At 59.9% G+C, this 15,572-nt stretch overlaps 4 protein-coding genes across 4 annotated transcripts; 2 read left to right on the plus strand and 2 right to left on the minus strand.

Annotated features, from left to right (window-relative positions):
• Nucleotides 1-203: 203 nt before the first annotated feature.
• COLE_07413 (uncharacterized protein) lies at nt 204-2,850 on the plus strand (the record flags this gene model as incomplete). Its single annotated transcript, XM_018425695.2, has 3 exons — nt 204-229; nt 583-1,576; nt 1,612-2,850. 3 exons carry the CDS (start codon nt 204-206, stop codon nt 2,848-2,850), a joined length of 2,259 nt encoding a protein of 752 aa, XP_018282100.1.
• A 4,683-nt stretch (nt 2,851-7,533) lies between these two features.
• COLE_07414 (uncharacterized protein) lies at nt 7,534-8,219 on the minus strand (the record flags this gene model as incomplete). Its single annotated transcript, XM_018419321.2, has 2 exons — nt 7,534-8,002; nt 8,104-8,219. The coding sequence occupies 2 exons, from the start codon at nt 8,217-8,219 to the stop codon at nt 7,534-7,536; spliced, it is 585 nt and encodes a 194-aa protein (XP_018282099.1).
• A 2,503-nt stretch (nt 8,220-10,722) lies between these two features.
• COLE_07415 (uncharacterized protein) lies at nt 10,723-13,350 on the plus strand (the record flags this gene model as incomplete). Its single annotated transcript, XM_018420171.1, has 8 exons — nt 10,723-10,794; nt 10,838-10,873; nt 11,048-11,185; nt 11,270-11,379; nt 11,634-12,060; nt 12,133-12,550; nt 12,589-12,743; nt 12,778-13,350. 8 exons carry the CDS (start codon nt 10,723-10,725, stop codon nt 13,348-13,350), a joined length of 1,929 nt encoding a protein of 642 aa, XP_018282098.1.
• A 1,074-nt stretch (nt 13,351-14,424) lies between these two features.
• On the minus strand, nt 14,425-14,998 carry COLE_07416 (uncharacterized protein; the record flags this gene model as incomplete). Its single annotated transcript, XM_018425099.1, has 3 exons — nt 14,425-14,450; nt 14,483-14,613; nt 14,742-14,998. The coding sequence occupies 3 exons, from the start codon at nt 14,996-14,998 to the stop codon at nt 14,425-14,427; spliced, it is 414 nt and encodes a 137-aa protein (XP_018282097.1).
• Nucleotides 14,999-15,572: the final 574 nt, after the last annotated feature.

Raw genomic sequence — 15,572 nt, forward strand, 5'->3', positions numbered from 1 at the left:
AGACCGTCCGCACCACCTCCGTGCGGGTACACTCTCTGCTAGCTAGCAGACACCTGCCCGCTAGCTCCATTAGACGCTCATGGGCGGCAAATTTGGCCCCCACAGCTCCCCGTCCGCCGCTCCCCATCTTCCGCTGTCGATTCTCTCGCGTCTGAGCGCGCGCGCGTGTCGATGTCGATGCTGTCGTCGCTGGCACTCACGAAATGTCGCGGACGCCAGGCATTTTTAGGTTGGTGGTCACCGAAGCAGATGCGAACACCCAACTCGATGGCACCCCCGCACCACCGGGCGCTGGGCAGCGGTGCCCGATTATTCTGCCGTCAATTTCTGACAATAATCCAGAAGATCGCGGTCGGAGTTTGGTTACCGCCGATTCACTTTTTTGTTGCGATCTTTTGCGCGTGGCAGCCCCGAGGCACGGTGCCTGGATGAGGATTTGCCACCGAACTCCACCTCCAGATTTGTTGTGACGCACCGACTTGAGAATTGCGGATCAAGTTCACACTACGACTCTGAGACCGGCATCGACATGTAAGTTGGCTATGTGTGCTCACCATGGACTACCCCAGTGCTAATCGCAAGGTCGCGCCTCATCTTCCTCAACCTCCCGCCTGGCCTCACGCCCGAAAGCTTCCGCGCCAAGCTCACCGAGCCCAAGACGCTTAAGGATGCTACTGTGACGGACTCCAAGCTCGTGCCGAAGCGCCGCTTCGCTTTTGTTGGCTACGCAACCGAAGAGGACGCCAAGGCTGCCAAGAAGTGGTTCGACGGCAGCTTCGCGTTCGGCGGCGGCAAAGTTAAGGTCGACTTTGTGCGTGATGAGCCGCTCGCCCCGAAGCCCGAGAAGCCGGCCAAGCGCGCACGTCTGGATAACGATGCTGAGGCTGTGCCCGAGAAGAACGAGAAGAGGGAGAAGAAGGGGCTGAAGGAGTTCATGGAGGTCATGAAGGGCGTGGACCCGACCAAGCCACATGAAGCCCCGCCTGGCGGGGCAGGGGTAGCCGACTCCAAGCGCAAGAAGGCTGAGCCAGCGGCGGAGGAGGATGAAGAGCAGGAGGCTGTGGACGACGACGAGGATGATGCCGCATGGCTCGCCAAGCGCCAGCAACGACTTGACGAGGACGAGATGCCGACAGAACCTCAGCTCGACCCCGAAGATGCGCTCATCATGTCGACAGGTCGACTGTTCGTGCGCAACCTCGCCTTTGTGACGACAGCCGACGACCTGCGGGAAGAATTTGGCAGGTATGGCGCCGTAGTCGACGTTCATCTTCCGGTGTCACAGAAGACGGGCGAGCCTCTGGGTACAGCGTTCATTCTCTTTCGCGAGCCGGCCGACGCTCTTCGTGCTCGTCAGAAGCTGGACAAGATGACATTCAAGGGCCGTCTGCTGCACGTGTTGCCTGGTCGGGCGCGGCCTGGGCAGGAGACAGTCGTGGAAGTCGGCAAGAGCACAACGGACGGCAAGGTGCTCGGCAAGGCGGCGGAGGCGCGCGGCGAGGTCAAGGCGCGACAGGATGAGAAGCGTGTACAGGCGAGCGCTAAAGGTCTTAACTGGGCGACGCTGTACATGAACGTGAGCCACTACAACGATCACACCGCTGACATCAGAGCGATGCTGTTGCCGCCTCAGTGGCCGATCGGATGGGCGTGAGCAAGGCCGACTTGCTGAGTGGGAGTGACGACATTTCGCCCGCTGTCAAACTTGCGCTCGCTGAGACGCACGTGATCGCCGAGACCAAGACATATTTCGAGAAGGAGGGCATTGTGCTCGACAGCTTGCAACCGCGCGTGCCGCGCTCCAAGACGGTTATTCTCGTCAAGAACATCCCCTACGGCACGTCTATTACTGCGCTGCAGGACCTCTTTGCGCCGCATGGCGAGCTCAAACGCGTGCTTCTTCCTCCTGCTGGGACCATCGGCGTTGTCGAGTTTGAGAACGCCATGGACGCCGGACGTGCCTTCCGTGCCCTCGCATACCGCCGCCTCGGCAACGCCGTGCTGTACCTTGAGAAGGGCCCAGAGGGCATGTTCAAGGACCCCACGGCCAAGAATACCCCCGCCTCCAAGGAGGCTGCGGAGCGCGCTGCGCTGGTGGAAAAGGTTGCGGCGGCAGCCGAGGAGTTGCGCGACCAGCCCGCGCCGGAGGACGAAGCTGGGTCGACGCTGTTCTTGAAGAACCTCGCATGGGCGACTACGACCACGCGCCTCTCGTCTGTGCTCTCGACGCTGCCTGGCTTCAGCTTTGCGCGCGTTCAGACCAAGCCGGACCCCAAGCGGCCCGGAGAGCGGTTAAGCATGGGCTACGGCTTCGTGGGCTTCAAGACTAAGAAGGAGGCTCAGCAGGCTCTGGCCGGTCTACAGGGCTTCGAGGTCGACGGCCACACATTGGAGGCGAAGTTCGCTCAGCGCGGTGTCGAAGACGACAAGGACGAGAAGGACAAGAAGGCGGAGATGGGCGGGACGAAGAGTACCAAGCTGCTCGTCAAGAACTTGCCCTTCGAGGCGGGCAAGAAGGACGTGCGCGCTCTCTTCAGTGCTTACGGCACACTCAAGAGCCTGCGCGTGCCGAAGAAGAGCACGCTGTCGGCCACGGGAGCGGCCAGCTCGCGTGGTTTCGCGTTCTTGGAGTTCACGACGCACGCCGAAGCGCAAAGGGCGATGGATGCGCTCAAGCACACACATTTGCTTGGGCGACACTTGGTGTGCGAGTGGGCGAAGGAGGGGGACAGCGTCGATGTCGACGCTCTTCGCGAAAAGGTGTCACGCGACGCACGAGGCGGCGTGGGCGGCAAGCGCAAGTTCGACCACGGCGGCAAGGGAGAGGAGGACGACGGGCTTGAGGTCTAGATGTACTATCATGTATGCATTGCACGTGGGATCTTTGCCGCACATCCGCAAGATGGCCACGATTAGCGGGTAATCAGCGGTCCACAATTCGGACGTCCGCTCCAGAAGGGACTGTCGAGACGGCAGAAGCGTGAGATGATGTGGAGAGTCCTCACCCCCAGCGCCTTCTTTAGGTTGGACTGCGACCGCACGGAATGAGCCCTGTTCAGAGGAACGAGTGGTGCCAGGTGCTAGCCACGGAATGTAACCTCGCTGACGATCCATTCCTCGCAATTACCCATATCAGGCGGCGCCAAGGATAGCATTTCGTTCGGTTCTGTCACCCTGCAGCTCTGATCGCCAGGCGCAGGGGTGGAGAGGAAGTGTGGCACCTTGATCGTTGTCAGCAGTCACGGATAGTAGTAGCTCTGCTTCCGAACTCATCTCCCAATCCGTCCACCAAAACACATCTTCCGTGGTCTTGGTACACTTCACCCGTTACAGTTACAGGCCAGCATCTTTGCGTTACACTCTCGTCACCCACTGTCACGATCCATGACCTCATCTTTTGTGACTGATCAGCTGTAATGTTAGTTTACCTTCCGCCTTTTCTTATCCGTCCCCATGTCATCAGCCATCCTCATTTGCCACGTCGCTGGGAAGGACGAAAGCAGATGACGCTTATCGTGCGGGGAATCAAACATCTGCGATAACCTTTCCTACGGTGTTGCGTTGGCCAGAGCAGAGTCGGAGACTTGTGCGAGGGCCGTGTATCCTGTCGTGCACACTGTCAGAGCGAGAGGGCATGAGCGCATGGAGTTCTGGGTCTGGCAATGTCTTCACTTCAGGTGCGGATCGCGGCGATGCATATCAAGCTGGAACTTCGGGGGCAGGCCTATGGTCCAGCGGCGGGCGCAATGCAGTCTAGCGTCGACGATGAAGCGGTCTCAGAGTACCGAAATTTGCGGAGGATTGTAGATTGCACTGCCTTCGAGTAGCGACGTTGTAGCGTCGCAAGCAAGTTGCGGAATGGTTGGCAAGGCCGTAACTACTATATGTTTAGAAAGTCAGTGAAGGCACCTTCATGCCTCGACAGCATTGCATTTGAGTTAACCTTAATCTTGTCTCAGGACTTGAACTCTACACATTTCCGCATCGAGAGGCACTGCCACGACATGCGGGGACATCCTGCGGCGCTCATGCGCTCACCGCTTCCGACGCACACGGAGGGCCGTAATTAGGCCTGGCTACGAGCACTGTCTTGGCGAGAGGCAGCGATGCTCAACTGCCTTTTTTTGCAGTGACCGGGGACTGGAGGCCAGGAATAGCGTAGTGAGCGATTGGCCCGGGGCCGGAGGTCCGTGTCCGGAGTGAGCAATCAGTTTACACCCTGTCGGGGCCGTCCACTCGCTCCGTTCAACCCATGCTACCAGCATGGCAGCAAGAGCGCGGTCAACGGGATGTCAGCACAATCACCATTGTGCGACGAGAACCACTTCTGCGCTGTCACCACTTCCGCGCCGTCACTTTGGCTTCTTCGGGGGCGAGGGCGATCTGAGATGAGTGGAAGTGACGACATGGGAAATGTTGACAGGCAGGGTGCAAAGCGGGGTCAGCGGGATCTGCAAGGCCAGGGCCATGTCTATATCGGCAAGCAGGGGGTGGGACGCGTCACTCTGTTGACACGGGTTGCGAGACGAAGATCGGGGTTTCTACGTGTGACATATTTCTCGTTGTAGCCCTGTGGGTCAGGAGAAGATCAAAAAGAAGTAGCGAGTGGGGGACGCGGTCATAAGTGGTGTCAGTGGCGGTTGGTTGGCCGGCGAAGAGGAATGTGGCACCCTCTGCATTCCGCGCTGTTTGTGGCGGATCGGATGTGCAGTCGGCGCATCCCCTTACTTACTTCTTCACGGGTAAGTCCTGGTAGAGAGACTGGAGTTCAAATGGGATGACGGACTTTGGTTGAAAAAAGAACAGGTATGCTGAGAAGCTGAGAAGTAGGGCAGGGTTTTTCTGCCGTTCAACAGAGTCAGTGTGGAAGCCGAACAATAGAGGATTTAGGCGAGACGTATGGTAGAATGATGCTGGTGCATTCCGGAGCGCTCAACAACAAGGGGAAATAGGAAGCGCTTGGTGAGAAACGAAACTGAATCGAAGATGTATTTTGGTGGGACGAGGGGTGAGGGGTTGCACATGCCACACTCATGCCAGCGTCATGGCAGACACCGAGCTCGCGAGCTCACCGAATCCGAGCATGGCCCCGTGTCACCGATTGCCGGTGACCGGACTTTGTCATTGACCGTGAACCAGATCGGATCGTTGTCCTGAGCATCGAGAGAACCGGGGGTGGATCAAAGGCCGTCGACGGGTTGACTGTACCCAAGTACCGAAGACTGTCCGGCGGGACACGTTGCAGGGGAACGACGCGAGCGTTGTGGCTTGTCCTTCTGAGTCCCCACGACACCCGTAAACGCAGCCAACACAGCCTCAACGCATCCGAGGGCTTGTTGCGCACATGGGACACGGAATGCGAAGAGTGCCCGGCGGTCTGGTTACGATCGCGCCGACTACCCCTCCCTTCTTGATCCACATCCAGTGCCACGGCACGGCCCTGTATATGCAGTGGCGTGTTCGCTCCACGCGGTTGAGGTTCAAGCTGACTTTCGCCCTCGACAGCCCTCGAGCCACAAACTGAAGCCTATCAAGAGTGAAAGTGGCTATGCCTCCAACTGTCTGCGCCGCCACGAGTCTTCCTGCCGCCTTGGCCTTACGGGGGTCTTATGGCCAGCCTTTAGCCTGTAAAATGGCCGTGTCGCCCTTTGATGATGCTGGAATCAGAGTTCAGGACTGGTCAAAATCACATGCCGCACTGTGGCCGTGATCGTTTTAGCAGATTACGCTGTTTCCCAACGCGGACGAGGGAGACGATGCCACTCTCTGCTTTGGGATTCGGCAACCTGATATCGCCGTTTTTCTTCCGAGGCATGGCCGTCGGTCCCAGCTCAATGTGCGCAACGTGGAGCGGAATATCAGGCTGTTCCTTTCATCGCCAAGCGGCTGATGCCCACTTCTCGATGCCCTTTGGACGGCGTAGTCAGATCGGTTGGGGACGAAGCGCCCTGCCCTGTCGACGGCTTCTACCAGCTTCATCGCGAGGGCAGTCTGCCTGCATGATTTTTTTAGCGCCGCTCAATGCTCCGTGGCTCCAGGAAATGTCGGAGTATTGGGGCTGTTGTGTCTGCCTTCCTGCATTTGCAGATCGGACGCAAGGGCCACGATGCGCGGACTTTCCGCAGCATTTTTGTGTCGCAGAATTATTACCACTTGGTTCGTTGGGTCGAATAACGACCAGCAAACGCGATGCAGCTCGCTAAGCTCCCAACTTTTCAGAGATCGTCAGTGGCGCTGGTGACTCCCCTCTCACTTTGTTACCCTCGCAGTCGCTGATCCCAAGTTCCAGAGGACCTCGAGGCAGGGAGATAAGGCTGGAGGCGTCGAATAAGCCGAGGTGCGGAGTGCCAAGATTGTGAGGAATGCCAAGAAGAGGCAGCAACGAGTCCGACGTCAGTTGCAATCCCAAGACTTGCAAGGGTGAGGGCATGGGTCGCCAACAAATTCAGGATTGTGCAAGGGGATAGTAGCTTAAGGTAACCAGTCATAGGACTCCAATGTGGCCCCCTGCTTGTTGATCGGGTTATCTTTCTGTGACGGAGGGCGATTTCCGAAGCTCGCAACCACGCGTTTCAAGTTGCCCGCTTCGCCGTCGCCGTCGTCGAAAGTCCGCCCGCTCTACCATAAGGTGACCGGGCCTTCTCCCTTGACAGTGATGTAGATCAGGGTGCGTCTCTGCGATGACGACGGGTAAACCGGCGTGTGACTTGTTGGAGATAGAGCGTCCGTGGCAGTCGTGTATCGACCTGGAGCAAGCCCTATGGCGCTGGGCGACTGCGGAGACGGATAGATCCAGCTCGGTACCATGGCTCCACGGTCAGCGTCCGCCGCCCGCCGCCCCGCCGAAGCACGAGCCGCGCTCCACTCGATTCCAGGTCTGCTGTCGTTCCAGCACCAATCCCATAATCAGCTGTCGGGCCAATGTAGGCCGTGGACCAGATTTTGGCGGTCGTCAGGGTCAAACTCCCTGGATGAGGCGGCGCCACCCCGTCAACATTGTGTGGACAAAGAACTGCACGGCGGACAGAGTCGTCTGTGCATGGTTCCAAACTTCACTCCTGGAATCAGGTTGAACGGTACATTGTTTCCGCTTGGAGTCTTCGACGATGAGAGGGACGTGTTGTACAACGATGAAGCGATGAATGGTGCGGATCAAGACTTTAGCAGAGAGCGCGTTCACCAGCGCCACCCTCGGTCTCGGCGTCGGAGGTGTATCATCGCTCCTCCCGGACTCATAGCTACATAAGAGGAGCTCTCTGCACCGTTTGCCACCCATCGCCCAGTGTTCATGTACCAACCATCGCGGGGCTCATCAGCGCAGCGCCACCCCCATCCAACTGTCTCCGCACCTGAGCTCTTTGTCTTCGCCCCCGTGCAACACTCCTGAGCGCCACCTCACGTCTTTGCGAGACGCAATTCCGGACTTGCGGAGCGCGCGTCAACCATCCACAATCTTTCCAGTTCCAGACTGCCAGCGATTCCGCGCTTACCTAGCTCGCCGTCGGGCATGCGCTGCGGAACCAGGGGCGCTGATCAATGAGCATGAGCGAGCAGGCAGCAGCCACGCGTGGCGTCCTCCAAGGACAGGTGCGAGCCGAGGCCGTCACGCCAGCGCAGCGGCTGCGTGTGGACCTGGGCTTGGGGGTGCGCCTTGCTCCACCTGTCGCTCGCACCTCCGAATCCATACCATGACATCACCGAGCTCGCGCTCGGAATACAGCACTGACCGGCCGCACGAGTTGACGAGCTTACACGCCGACTCGCGCTCGAACTTTTCCACAGCTGCCGCCCTGAATTCCGGCATGCATGGCCGCCACCTTCAAAGGCCCTATACGACGTATCGCACGCGAGCAGTCGAGCGGAGCAGTCAAACGGAGCCACCATGCTGCGTGCATGCGTTCCACTCGCCCAGGTCTTGGCATGAAGCGGCTGTGCCGCAGTTTGGTTGGTTCCGAGAGTCGAGAGCGCAAGTGTCGCCACCCCGGCTCTGCTGGAATCAGGAGTAGGTCGGACGCCCCGAGAAGAATCAGGCAACGCGAGCTCGCGCTCTCGATCTCTCTCGGACGGCATACCCGACCGTCTGCACGGGCACTGATCGCCCGCATGATCGCATGATCCTTGTCGCTCACCAAGGGCATGCCTAATGGCAGGGCTGGGCGAATTCTCGACGATCCAGTAGCTCTGGGCTGCCAGGAGCAAGAGTTGGCGCCACTGAACATCGAGCACCGCGTGTGGCGGTATAGACAGCGTCAGGACGAGGAATGCGAAGCGCTTTTGGACGGCTGTGAGAGATGAATCGACGCCACCCGTCGCGCCCTGTGAACAAGCAGTTGCCTAAGTTGCCCCTATCGACCTGCGCCTCCCGTGACGCACCCGAGAGCGTCCTGATGCCTGACCCAGAAACCCGAACAAAGGCCCGGGCGACCCTCTCTCACGCTCCCACACCCATGCTTGAGCTTTGAACGCGCAGCGCGCAGCAAGCCCTTTCCTCCGACGCCGCGAGTGGAGCTGTACGTAGACTAGGATCTTGAAGGGAGGGCGAGTGACGTATGGGGGTGGTGGTGCGACCGCGCGGGTTCTCGGATGCTACCCAAGGCAGTGGAACCTCAGGCCGATTGTACCTGACGAGGAGGCATACCTGGATGCCTGGAGGCTTCTTCGGAGCAGGCAAATTGGAAGCCCCTAGGCGATGCAGACGAGCTGCGACGATGCGGCATGCTGTCTCCCTCCGCCTACACATGCCCGTGGCCGTGCGCCAATAGTGGCAGTGGCGTTGAGGATGTGAGCGACAGAGATGAGCGATGTCTGGGTGCATGATGTGACGCCGAGAGAATGCACAGACCCGCCGGCATCGGGGTCTCGGGGATGCGTCGGGGCCACTTTTTTTCTTATTTTTTCGGGGCTTGTTCACCGACCGCTATTTGCACCAGGCTGCGTCGCGCCGGCACGGCGCTCGAGTCCTACGGCCTGTATGATCCTTGCTGCCTCCTGTGCTCCTGCACTTCTTACCACCCTGCATTCGTTCCTGGTCCTGGGCTACTCCTGCCCCAGCCCCCAGGCGCAGGCAGAGGCTTGATGTTTGTCCGCCGCCATGTGAGGAGGGTGAGGAGATGACTTCGCCACTCGCAGGGTCTTTAGCCCTCCAGGTGCTTCAGCCATGACGCCAACGGCGAGCCCCCTCATGGTTCCCAGGGTTGGAAGCCGTGGGATCCTTGGGAGATCGAGAATCGAGAGGGATGGCGTGTAGGTTCAAGGGATTGCCGGAGGCGCTCGACGATGGGTGAGTGGCGCGCTGCACCGGTCCGAGTGGGCCATTGGCGCGTCTGTCCATCGGTGTGGCAAGCGCAGCAGGCAAGGCCGACGAGGCACAATCTCGTGGGGCCGATTCCAGGAGAGCGGTTGCAGCCAGAGCCTACCTGCCAAGGGGGTGAGGAGGGAATACGAGGTGTTGGAGGGACGAGGGGGGACGGAGGGGGGGGGGGACGAGTGATGGGGGAAAGAAGAGGGGGGGAGGAGGGGGTGTTTACCTTCAGCTCGGATGGCACGGGGGCCGCAGCGTCAGAGAGTATGGTTAGAACCTGCGTCGAGGGGGGTGAGAGGGTGAGGGCAACTGCACGGCGTAGATTGGATCAGCCATGATGCGTGCGAACGATGCGAGAACTGGGCGAGCCCGTAGACGTGGATAAGAGCATGGTGGAATGTGAATGTCGCACCCTCTTCCCCCCATGCCCCACCTCCACCACCCTCTCGAGGTCGCTGCACGCCCATAGCGACAACGCGCACACCTCGTTCGACCGCCTACACACCTCGGACGCCATCCACGGCCCATTCTTCGTCGTCACTTCACATACACCGCCCCTCCGCGGTGCATTACATGTTAGCGCCCCGTGTTTAGCCGTTCTCGACCCATTATTAGTCGCCCTCTTCCCTCTTGCCCTCTTGGCCCAAACTCACTCTCTCTCGTCCTTCCTGAATATATCGATAGGAAAGACGCCGAATCACCCTTTACACACACAAACACACTGTTGATTCAGCTGGACAAAAGCTCGATTTGGTGCTCAACATCTCAACATCTCTCTTCCATTTTACTCTCTTGCATCGAGCTCCTTCGTCGACATCATCTCCGAGTGCGCGAGTAGTGGCCACAACCCGATCGATCCTCCCCCAAAGTCGCCAAACTCTCCGGCGTGCCTTCATTATCACCCCCTCACCACCCGCCACCACCCGCACCTACCTTGACCACCTGGACGCCGTTCTCCGCCTCCTCGCAGAATTCTTGGTCGAGTGTCCGCACGCACGCCGCGGTGAATCTGTGACGATATGGACGAGGATCAATACCTATACCACCAGCAACATGGGGGCGCGGTTGGAGGATACGGCGGGAGTGGACAAGTTCAACCTCCACCTCAACACGTAATCCCTGTTGTTCCCCACCCGCACTCTCACTCTCACTCGTCCTTCCCCCACCCAGCCTCGAGCCATCCCTCTCACCACCACCACTCGTCCTCTCACTCCCTCTCGGACCACCCACACCAACTCCCTCAACCGTGTCCTCCGCCGCACCCAACTTACCCCCCAACTCCCTCCCATCAGCATCTCCTCACTCCCCAGCTCGCCCAGCTCCCCTCCCCGACTTTTACCTATCCCGCCCAGTCGCCCCAGAGCCACCTTGGCCACAACTCGCTCCAGAGCCAGCCGCATCTGATTCATTACGCTCCAAACATGGGTGGTAGCAGCGGTCAATCTCCACCTCAACCGCAGCAGTCCGAACCTCTTAAGCGACGCAGAATTACCGTGAGTATACTAGCATAGACTTGTCGGATATGCTGACCTCAAGCGCGCCTGCGATCGTTGCCATCGCAGTGGTGTCAAGGTGAGTCGACCTTCCCTCGGCCTGGGGGAGCAACTACAAGCATTGGAACAATCCAGCAGCTGTCGGCCTCCCCGGCTCTGCGGATCTGTAATCTGAATGCGGACGTCAGGCCTTGCTGGCCGGTCCATCTACGATTGCTGTCTGCACTCGTCACACAGTCGGCTGACAACACAGTGCTCGAGAAGCCCGACTCCAGGAGTTTGCGGCCCGTGCGCGGCTTTCGGCTCAGAATGCACGTACCAGCGGCCGGTCAAGCGTCGAGGGGTGAGTGCCAGCAGCACAGCTCTGCGCGCCCACCAGCGTGTGGGGCGTGTGGGGCGCGGGGGCGCCGACGACAATACCAAGGACATGTTGACTGACTCCTCGCAGCCCGTTCCTCGCGCTCTGTCTGCCAAGAACAACATGGGTGCGCCCCAGTCTCCAGCGGCCTGGAAGTACGAACCCGTCGGCACACCCGAAGCGATCGAGACACTCGTGGACGCGTATCATCGCATAATTTACCCAATGTAAGTCAGGCTTCTCGCAGCCAATACACGCTGGTTCCGCACGCTACGCGTCACTCGGACAAACTCTTGGCTGTTTGTTGAAGAGTGGAGGCCGAGAAGTTGAAGACGGCCAAGGGGGGCGAGGCGTGCAAGGCAGCCGTAGCCACTTGCTCGGTAGGCGTCGGACCCTGCGGAAGCGCCATGGCTCTTGTGGCAGACGCCACCTTTTGACACCCCATTGCCCACCCTGTAACGGCTACTAACCACCTGCACAGACTACCCTACTTCCACTGGCCGTCTTTTTACGCCCATATCCGCGTCCGCAGGTACATGCACGACCGGGCCTTCTATGCCGTCACCATGGCCATGTGCGCCATCACTAGCGCACGCATGCGTGACGGCGCGAGCTATCTTGCGGAAGCCGGGGTTAAGGCGCATCTCACTGCCGACACACCGTCGAGCGAGGCGTTCTATGAGGCCGCAACCCGTACATTCCCCGCCGACCTGAGTCAGGCGTCTGAATTTGACTACAAGCGCGCCAAGGTTATTCTCGCCATGCTCTGCATCCAATTCGGCAACGTGCGTCAGCTCACGACGCACCTCGGCGACTACATGACGTTGTGTAGCAACGACAATTTCCATTTGGAGGCTCGGTGGCCATCTAATCTTCCCGAAACCGAAGTCCAGGAGCGCCGGCGACTGGTAAGTTCCTCTCCTTTGGAAGCTCTCCCGCGGAGTTGACTCTACCGCGTCATGCACACACTGACGCCACAGTTCTGGGGGGCGTACACAGTCGACGTCTACGCCGCCACCACCTTCGGAGGTGTGGTGCGCCATCGCGAGGCGCAGAGCACAGTGCTTTACCCGGCGCTCGTACATGACGACGACGAGATCACAGAGAGAGGCATTGTGCCCCGCATCAATGGTACCAACCGCCCTTCATACCTCGTGGGCTGGAACTTTACGACGGATCTGTACCGGATTCTTGAGCATTCCCTGGACCAACTGCGCATCAAGCGCCTCAACGCAGACAACACATCCCACATCACCAACTTTTATTCAACGCGCTCAGGCCCTACGCCACAAGAGGGCCTGGATCTCGTGGCGCAGCTCTATTCCGAACTGCCAGACGACTTCAAGGGCGCCAAGGCTATGACTGGCGACATGAAAGAAGATCGCTATGGATTCCAGGGTACGTTGACGTCACTGAGGGTGGCTGGCTGACCGCAGCCGCCGACATCATGGTCACAATGCAGACGGTCAAGATGGTCATGCTCGGTCTCGAGGAGGCGACCGTGGAGCGGCGCTGCGCCGTTGCTGGCGAGCTTCTGGACGCCCTTGCCAATGTGCCGACGGCTTACATCCAGGCCATCAGCTCTCCGATCGTAAGTGGAGCCACTGAGGTATGTTGACGGGCAGATGCACCACCTCGCGGGAGTAGGACATCTGCTGGGCAGCGTGATCCAGTCTCCGCTGTCTCCCTGGTCGTACTTGCAGGTGCGCAATGTCCTGCTAGCCATGGCGGATCTGGTTGGCGGCCTGGAGTCGTCACTCTCCAACATCCAAGGCATCGCAAACAAGCTGCGCGACCACATCTTCCGCATTGACCAGTACATGACGTCGGCAGCGATGGACCACCAGCGACGCTCACACGTGTACCACAACGCGCTTCCGTCTGCCGCTTGGGGTACTGGCAACAACCCGAACCACATGCAGCAGATGCCCAGCAGCAACATGCGTACCGAGAGCCCACAGGGTATGTCGGTCTCATCATCGCTGTCGCCGGAGGATACCGCATCGAGGAACAACACCTCGCTGAGCTTCAGCAACTCTAAGAACCTCATGTACGCGCCTATGTCGTCCGATATGTTCGAGTTCAACCTGGGCCCCATGGCGCCAGACACGCAGGTGCAGCTTCCCAACGACCTGTTCCTCGACCTGCCCTTTGAGTTTGGCTCCGAAGGCTTCGATTTCCTCTCTATGGCTGTGTAAGCAACTACACTCCACTGTACGACGCCGAGTGCATGCGACAGCTCCATTTCACCTCACGATCAACACCCCCCTCATCATAGACCACGACATACTACCACGTCATCATCACGATCACTCCACGAGCACTCTACGAGCACTCCACGAACACTCGACGCACTACATCTTGCACCAGCGCATAGCATAGTCTCATCTCTTAGATCCATCCGCGGCTTTCACTGCCAGTCGGCGACACGGCGCGCGCTGTACACTACCATATGCATGGCTTGATATGAAGGGTGTGGTGCAGGGGCTGGGAGTGGTTGTTGTCGACGAGACGGGTGAGCGGGGCAGCTGACATAAGAGAAGTGTGTGCATCGGGATCTCAGCCAGTACTTCGGCCAGGCAAGACTGAGGAGATTGGCCGCAGCAATGTGTACAGATTCTGGGGGCGGGCTTGACAACACAGCTGCAGGCCCGCATCGGGCCGAATATCTCACAGCGGCATCCAGATCTGATACTGCACAGCGCTGGTGCCGCCAAAGCAAACATCCACGCGAAATCCGCCTGCCAGGCATATCTCCCCCCGCGCTGACCCAGCACAGCGCGATCCAACCTCACCGCGGCATGCCGCAGTCTGCACCTCATCGCGCAGCACATCGCACAGCCTCGGTCACGCCACGTGACCAGCTGGTGGAGGAGCAGGCGCGTCCATGGCATACGCTGTATCGGCGACTGTCCGACGGCTGATGCAGGCGCGCGGTACCTCGGTGGGTATGCAGATAGGGGAGGAGAGGCGGGCAGACAGCGCATTCCTGCGCGGGAGGGATCTCGTCCCCCAACGGTGTGAGACGCGTCAGCGGAAACAGACGAAGTGGACGCAGTCAGTTATCGGAACAAGACTCGCAGAGCAGGTCACGACAGACCGACGACGTTCATACTGCGCCGGCCACCGACGCTCGCTCCGAGTCAGATCCACGGACGCCGCCGCCGCCGCCACCTCCACCTCCACCTCCATTCCAGCTCCCACGGCCATCTCGCGGCCCAGAACATCTCGTCGCATGGGTAAAGACATGTCTAGAATAGCGTCGGGCTAACTTAACGGCGGGTGGCCTTGACGAGGACTGGTGTGAGCGCTGCGTGTCTGGGGACTCACTCGTCTCCTTGGTGATCTCAGAGTAGTCGGTGGCCTGGAGGTCGATGTGGATGCCCTCGAGGCGGCGGTGGATCGCGTCCTTGGACGACGCGTAGATCATCTTGTTGCGGACGTTGGCGTCATCGGGCGACCTGGGGTGAGCGAAGCGCAAGCGCGAGCGCGAGCGGAGGCGCGAGCGCAAGGGCACGGGCGGCCTGTAGGATGAACAGCATCCGGCAGCATCCCCGCACCCCGGGCGGTGGCGCGTTCCGCAACTCACCACTGCACGAAGACGAGCTTGTTGCGCTTGCCCTCGCCGGGCAGCTCGAACTCGAAGTCGTACACGGCCCAGCGGCACTCGGTCTCGGGGAGGTCGGCGACAAAGTCCTCAAAGTCGCGGCTCTCGCTCGTCTTGAGCACAATGATCGACTTCTTGTCGTCGCTGATGCCGTAGATGATGTATGCGAGCTTCTTACCCGTCTTGAGCTCCTGGTACTTCTCGAGGCACTCGGCAACCTGCATGTTGAGAGACGGCATTGTGTTGTGGGCGGAGCGGGGTCGCGGGCGGGTCGGGTGGGGGCGCAGGCGGAGGGGGTAGGGGAGGAGGGGAGGCATCGGCAGGCCGTAGAGGCGGAGTAGGGGGAAGGAGGAGGGCGGTTGACGGGTGGGAGGGCGTGAGTGGGCGATGTGGTGAGGATGATGGGGCGTGGGCAAGTGGACGGCGCACGGGGCATCGTAGAGGTCGTGGCGGGGGGCCGAGCGGCGGGGTAGGATGGGGCGGGGGGCGGGGGGCGGCCATGAGCGGAGGACCGGGGTGGTGCGTCGAGCGTCAAGCGAACAGCGAACAGCGGCGCGGGAAGCGAGTGAGCAGAGGTAGAAGAAGAGCGGGCCGTGCCGAGACGCGTCGAGCAGATCAGTCGGGGGGTACCGCGTCAGCATTGTCTTCTTCACGGCGCGCGCAGGGGCATACCGGCTGGACACCAGACGACTGTTGTTAGTTGTGTCGACGACGGCGCGCACCATTGTGATGGATTTGGAGGGGGTGGAGAGTTGGAGGGGAGGGAGGGAGGAGATGGGGAGAGACGAGGACGAGTTGGAGGAGATGGAGTGT

This window comes from Cutaneotrichosporon oleaginosum (assembly GCF_008065305.1).
Source record: "Cutaneotrichosporon oleaginosum strain ATCC 20508 chromosome Unknown ATCC20508_contig07, whole genome shotgun sequence".
NCBI lineage: Eukaryota > Fungi > Basidiomycota > Tremellomycetes > Trichosporonales > Trichosporonaceae > Cutaneotrichosporon > Cutaneotrichosporon oleaginosum.